The sequence below is a fragment of the Lissotriton helveticus genome, chromosome 4_1, assembly GCF_964261635.1.
Source record: "Lissotriton helveticus chromosome 4_1, aLisHel1.1, whole genome shotgun sequence".
Taxonomy (NCBI): Eukaryota; Metazoa; Chordata; class Amphibia; order Caudata; family Salamandridae; genus Lissotriton; species Lissotriton helveticus.
In genome coordinates, this window is record NC_136063.1 from 152,470,569 (window position 1) to 152,477,867 (window position 7,299).

The 7,299-nt window shown below is 45.4% G+C and overlaps 1 protein-coding gene across 1 annotated transcript in view; it reads left to right on the forward strand.

Moving 5' to 3' along the window:
* The window catches only part of LRRC24 (leucine rich repeat containing 24), a 173,754-nt gene extending 167,566 nt beyond the window's left edge, over positions 1-6,188 (forward strand). The window contains exons 4-5 of the mRNA XM_078685523.1: positions 253-421; positions 2,823-6,188. Coding sequence (XP_078541649.1) covers positions 253-421; positions 2,823-3,835 — 1,182 coding nt within the window. The 3' untranslated portion in view covers positions 3,836-6,188. The remainder of the gene's footprint in view (positions 1-252; positions 422-2,822) is intronic.
* The last annotated feature ends 1,111 nt before the right edge of the window (positions 6,189-7,299 follow it).

Here is a 7,299-nt window from a genome sequence, read left to right on the forward strand (position 1 = left end):
CATGAATCCTCCCGGTTCACCAACTCTCTTCTATGAATGTCCATCGTCTTCCTCCAGTCTCATGCACATCCATCGTCTCTCTCCCAGCTGCTTGAATCCTGACCCATACTCTCCACGTCCTCTTAGTCTCATGTGCATCTATCTGCTCTTTCCCAGCTCCTTGGAGCCTGACCCATCCTGACCACATCCTCCCTTTGGACCTCAGTCCTGCCTCGCCGATAGCTGAACACTGACCTCTCTCTCTGCTTCCAGAGGCTGCAGGAGCTGCACCTGCAGGAGAACAACATCGAGAGCATGGAGGAGCACGCCTTGGCAGGACTCTCTTCCCTCGCTCTGCTGGACCTCAGCAAGAACAACCTGCAGACCATCAGCCGGGCAGGCCTGCGGCCTCTGATCAGCCTCCAGGTTCTGAGACTGACAGGTAACGTGCAGGAAGCAGCCTTCTGGTACAGTGGGGGTCTCATCTAGTTGTTAATAGACCAGGGACCACTGCAGCGCCCCCCGCCTGACCGACCTCGAGGGCGGATAATGTTGTGCCACATTCTCTGAACATGGTTTCAACGCCATTGCGGAGATTTCCAGTCACTGTTTTTCTGTCACTGCTTTGACCTACTGTTTAGCATCTGAATTGGCACCCACCTCTAAATTCTCTTTCTCTCGCTCTCTTTCTCTTTCTCTTTCTCTTTCTCTTTCTCTCTTTCTCTTTCTCTCTTTCTCTCGCTCTCTTTCTCTTTCTCTCTCTTTCTCTCGCTCTCTTTCTCTTTCTCTTTCTCTCGCTCTTTCTCTTTCTCTCGCTCTTTCTCTCTCTTTCCCTCGCTCTCTTTCTCTCGCTCTCTTTCTCTTTCTCTCGCTCTTTCTCTTTCGCTCTCGCTCTCTTTCGCTCTCTTTCTCACGCTCTCTTTCGCTCTCTCTCACGCTCTCTTTCGCTCTCTCTCTCTTTCTCACGCTCTCTTTCGCTCTCTCTCACGCTCTCTTTCGCTCTCTCTCTCTTTCTTACGCTCTCTTTCTTACGCTCTCTCTTTCTCTATCTCTTCTCGCTTGGGATTCTCTTTGTGAAACCTTGAGAACATTACTGAGCCCATGCTAGAGAGTATGCTTCGTAAACGTCAGTCAGAAGTAAACAAGGTTTGGTTGACTACGTGCAGCAGAAATAATAAACCGTGAATGAGCAGGATGAGATATCAATTTTAAACATGATGGGTTTACTTTAACAGGTCATATCAAAATCGTTTCAAAGGCAGTAGCATCATTTAAGTGCACACGTGTGAATTTGAGTGCAGATTACTACTCTGCAGATTGTTAATAATGCACAATTAATATTAAATGCACAAAAACCTCTACAGTGGTGTCTGGGATTTTATCTCTTCTGGTATTGATCTTTGTTTGGCTTTCTCTTTCCCTCACCCCCTTCTCTAGGGGAACAGCCTTTACGATGCAGCTGTTACACCGCGTGCCGTTACAACGCGGTTTTTTCAACGCAAGTCGTTACCACGACTTGCGCTGGAGGGCAAGGATTTTTTAAATTTACTATCCAACACCTTCCCTACTGTACGTAGGCTGGTGTTAGAATAGTAAATTAAAAAACTCCTAAGTCCGCACCCCTCCAACGCAAGTCGTGGTAACGACTTGCGTTGACTTGCGTTGAAAAAACCATGTTGTAACGGCACGCGGTGTAAAAGCACGCGTTGTAAAGCCGTACAACCCCTTCTCTAGGTCTCTTAAGGGTTATCTAGCTGTCACCCACCTTAGACTTTAGTTTGATCAATAGCATGGATTCTTTTACTTGCTTGTCATCTTTCTTGTTTGCTCACTTTCCTTCTCTTGCTTCACAGCGTGAACACTTTTGGTCTCTCTCCTGTCCTTCGATTCCCTCTAATTTTTTCCTCTCTTGTACTCTCTTCTGCTTTCTTTTTCCTTCTCTATTCTATGTAATTTTTCCTCCTAGCCCCTATTTATTTCTCTCTCACTCTCTTCTACCCCCTCTTCCGATGTTTCTATTCTCTCATTGTCTTTCTCTGGCTCTTTCTCTTGTTCTCTTTCTCTCGCTCTCCTTATCTCTTTCCACTGACCTTCCTGGATTTCAACTTTGTCTCTCTGGTTGCCTTTTTCTATTATCTCTAAATCTTCTCTGCTGAACATGCAGATTTTTTTCTTAACTTATGAATTAGTTGTCTGTGTTTGAGATTCTTCTTATTCTCGCTGCCACTTCAAGTTTTTGGTCTTTGCAACTCTTGTTCACTTCTTGTTTTAATTTTCTCTCTTTTTTTTACTATTCTTCTTTCTTTATTTCTTTCATCTGGGTTTGCTTTGGGCTATGTTCTTTATGCTTCTTTTCACTCTTGTCTCTTTACATATAATATATATATTTTTACTTTTCTCCCTCGTTTCGTCCTCCTTTTTTTCCTCCATTAAAAAAAATACATATAATCAGTCACCCTTCAGGGTTTGCTTGTCCTCTCTTCAGACTTTGATTCCTCCACTACCTGCTTATATTATTGTTCAGACTGATATGAGCAATAAGAATATCTTAATTGTTGGGAATCGTTCTAATCCGTCCAATCCTCTCCTAAAGGTAGCTTCTGAAACTTTACTAGAAATGGTTGGTTCTCAATCGTTTACAGTGTGTTCACCAGTCTGTGTGAGCTTTAACCATAAACTTTCTAATTTTCAACAGATTTTTTTTTCCGAATGCTATTTTTGCTATGTATCATTTTAAGGAAATGTACATGTATCAGCTTTTTTGCTGTTGTTTTACCGAATGATTCTTAACTCTGCATGCTAATTCTTTCTCCGATTCCTCTAACATTGTTTTTTCTTCACAGATAATCCCTGGCGGTGCGACTGTGCTCTGCATTGGCTCAGGGCCTGGATCAAGGAGGAGGGCCAGCGACTCCTTAGCTCCTTGGACCGGAAGCTCATCTGCTCCGAGCCGCCCCGCCTCTCCCATCAGAGCCTCGTGGACGTCTCGGGCAACAGCCTTATCTGCATCCCACCGGTGGTGCAGGTAGAGCCCCTCGCGATGACGGCACGCCTGGGCGAGGACCTGCGCGTATCCTGCCACGCCTCTGGGTACCCACAACCGCTGGTCACCTGGAGGAAAGTAGCTCATTCCAGAGTAGGCCCGCCCAAGGTTAGCATGAGGCCTTATGGTGGAAGCGCCTTCGAGCTGAGCGAGCGGAGCGTGGGGGAACAGTATGACTCGGACACTGGAAGTGGGATGCTGTTCCTCAACAATATTACCATGTCCCACGCGGGCAAGTATGAATGCGAGGCCTCTAACCCCGGTGGCACGGCCAGAGTACTCTTTCACCTCATGGTCAATCTGTCCAACCAGCAGTCCCGCTCCTACCCGCCTCTCGACATCAGCCAAGAGCCGTTGTACGACATGGAGAGCATGGAGTTCAGTTCCTTAAGTATGGCTACGCAGACCACCATCGCCATCGGGATATCGCTTCTGGCCCTGACGGCTCTCCTCCTCATCGCGATGATCTACAGCAAGCACCACAAGAGGAAAAAGACCGAGAAGGAGGAGAACATCCTCTACGTCAATGACTACTCCGATGGGCCCACCACGTTCGCCCAGCTGGAAGAGTACAGGGACGAACGCGGCCACGAGATGTTTGTGATCGATAGGAACAAACCACTCTTTGCCACCTACAAAGACTGCCAAGTGCAGGGAATCTACCCGGCACTTCCCCAGCTGATCGACCAGCTGCAGGACCAGGGCACCCAGACATTAGCAGCAGCGGGGCAGGGAACGCGAGAGGACAATGATCTCTTCGTAAACCAGGGACTTCTCTTTCAGCACCAGTTGGCTTATGAGATCCATTGCTGAGGAAAAGTGGCAGGGGCATTAAAGCAGGACTGGAATCCTGGGAAGGAAGATGGGAGAAGGATGGCAAGAGCTTTAAAGTTCAACCCACTCTGACAGTGGATCTAGAGTTTGCAAGATTTGTAAAATTGTTCTGAAATGTGGAGGCCATCTAACTGCCTGCACATACAAACTGGCATGCAGTTCAGATGAAGTGGCCACTAAGACACGTTGACTGATATTCATACCCCTGCACAATGGTGGGTTGTAACTGGCGTTTGGGTGGGTTGGGTGGAGAGGATATCTGTAAATGGTGAACATTCTCCAGTGCTTTTGCGCGCTCTTGCCCGCGTCCACTTCCTGTCTTTGTGGAATATTTCTAGGGATCTTTCTGACAACCTGTGCACCTTCTGCCCATTGCTGGTAAACAAAGTCTGATGGGAAAAGTGGATCAAAAATGGCCACCAAGCATGAGTGGAAAAGCAAGTCTCATTGTATTGTGGACCACATGTTGAGAAGGTGCTGATGGGCAGCCTGTGGTGTTTGGAGCAACCAGGAGAGGCGACCTGGCAAAAGCAGCATAGAGGAAGGAGCAACTGAGTGGGCAACTCAAGCAGTGTGTATGTGAAAATTCAGTGTACAAGACAGGGTGAAAGAGATGGACTATAAAACAAGGTAGATATTGGGGGACGATGGCAGTGTGGCAGAGGAACATGCAAGGTAGAATTGGGTGCCTTCTTCATCGATGGGTACGTTTTCTTGGCATGGTGCCAACATGCAGGGTCGAGGAATGTCTCAGCTGTGAAATCTCAGAAACATGTAGTAATTCTAGAGCATTGACACAGGACAGGAGTAAAAAAGTAGGGACAGTAATTAAGACCTATTCAGTGTGGATTGAGAAGGTCTGACCTTGGAGGGGCTGCGAATGGAGGGAAGGAACCGCCCTGTAGAGAAGAGACTGGGATCAGAGGAAGACGAGGTGCCCTTGGAAGGGGACAAGAGGAGGGCCCTAATAACACCTGCCCATGAAGGGGAAGTAGGGCTGGCAGTAGGGGCTAGCTCGTAGGAAGAGCAAGGCAAGAAAGAAGACAAGACAGAGTTCAGAAGTGGCATCATGTAACTGGATGTAGGGGCAAGTTAGGGAGGAAGAGGAGAGACAGTAGAAGTGAGACTGGGCAGCAAGAAAGGAAGGCGGAGCTTGGAACAGCCTATAGCTCCTTTCAAGATTGCCCAGAAGGAAGTGTGCGCACAAAACCTACTTCCGGTGGGCGTCTGCTGTGATCCAGGACCCAAAGTCTTAGGTACACAGTGGGTGAGCAGAAGGGGTTTAAAGAAAACCAGGGAGATATCCAGAGAAGCATCAAATATTTATTAACCAGAAATTGTTGCTGTTCAATGCAAACACTTTTTTTATTTTCATTGATTCCCTGGACTCTACAGGAAAACTGCAAAGTAAACCACAAAACTTGTTAAATACACAGACCATCAAATACCTCTTCCAATAAAAAAAAGTCATCTCTACCCCAAGCAGTGTACGCTGGGTTTGCAACATCTGATTTAAAGGTGGGCCTGTCTGTTGCATGATGCAGACATTGTAATCTTAAAATGTGTTTTGTTTGATTACATTTTTTCCTGCCAATTAAAAATAATCTGAAGATGTAGCATTAAATAATAATACAATGTTCTGGGAGTGTTCCACATTAATCCTGCCTTTGAGCTGAGGGGATGGACCCATGCTCCTCCTAGTTAGCATGGGATTTGTGCATCCGAGAGTCCTGTATGTGCCAACAGGAAAGGACTTAACACATGATCTTAATTGACTGCCTCTGAAGCCCGGGTTTCCAGCATAACTCCAGGAGGACCAGATGTCCAGAATAACCAGACTGTAACTCACTTCTGTTTGAATTCGTTGTATGTAAATTTGTTTATATCCTAAAAATCTGGCCTAGGCCCAATCCTCCTCCAAGTTGGAAACCCTTGCTCTGCACCCACATCAGACGTGAACATATTTGTGTTCCTGTAACGTAAATGATTGGATCAGAGCTTTCGTTGCTCACGGAAATAATGTTTTGTGTTTATAGTACATAGATATTGTAAAAAGCACTATGCAAATGAACGTGATTAACATAATCAAAGGGATGAACCTGCCGAGAACTGTGATACCCCTCCCCACATCCCTTCGCTGAACTATTCCATAACCACTAGGGCCCAATTCACAGAACTAACTTAAGACAAAATCCTAAACTTACTACCATTTTGGTATTCACAGAAGGCCCTTACTCATTTTGGTATTCACAGAAGGCACTTACTCATTTTGGTATTCACTGAAGGCACTTACTCATTTCGTTATTTACAGAAGTTAGAACTCCTAACTTTAGGACTCCTAAATGCCTTCTGTGAATACCGAAAGTCTTAAAGTTAGGATTTTTTTCAGTTTAGGAGTAGTAAAGTTAGGAGTCCTAACTTCACTACTCCTAAACTGAGAAAAATCCTAACTTTAAGACTTTCGGTATTCACGGAAGGCATTTAGGAGTCCTAAAGTTAGGACTCCTAACTTCTGTGAATACCGAAATGAATAAGTGCCTTCTGTGAATACCAAAATGGTAGTAAGTTTAGGATTTTGTCTTAAGTTAGTTCTGTGAATCAGGCCCATTGAGCATAGAACCCTCTCCCTGCAACTGGTTGAAACAGCCTTTCACCCTTCAATGATGTCTGACTGTCTATGCACTTGTTTGTTGATTGCGACCAGTGCACTTATCCCTTTTCTAGAGAACATATGGACATATGACCGCATTACCGCACAGCGTTGTTTTCTCGTCTTCGCAGTACACCGAAGACGATGCCTTTGATCACATGACTGTCTAAAACGCCTCACCGAATGAGGATTACTCCAGAATAAAACTGAGTTGCCAGGTTACTCTGATTTTAAATCCAGCAGCCTATGTTGCAGCGGTAACGAGAATGCATTGAGTCAGTGTTAAAGTCAAAGGTTGAGTTAAGATTCACACTTGTTTGTGTTTACTTAAAATCTGATCCAAAATGGCTGCCACGGAAAATTGTTTCTGTTCACTCTTTTCAACGCCAATAGGTTCTTCTCATTGTACCCAACTGGAGAGCTGTTCTCAAGTGTCCTGTGTTTTGCTGCCTCTAATGGAATTAAAAAGGTCCCTGACACAGATTAGTGACCAAGAGGTGGTGGTGGGCAGAGAAGCTGAGTGAGGCCCGAATATTGTGTGTATTAATTTGCGTCTTTCTCCCTAAGTCACAAATGTACTTGCACAGGGCAGACCCTTTTGTGAATTTAACCAGTATGTCTGCTCTCTCAAAAATCTGTTTCTTTGTTTTTTAATAAACAGATTTCTTTGGTAATATAATCTGTTGTCAGTGTTTATTTTCTGAGGATTTTCCAGGTCATAAATGCACACGTGTACCAGCAGGAAAGGCAGATACATTTGTCCTCACAGAGAAGGTGCTGTTGAGGGGCCAAG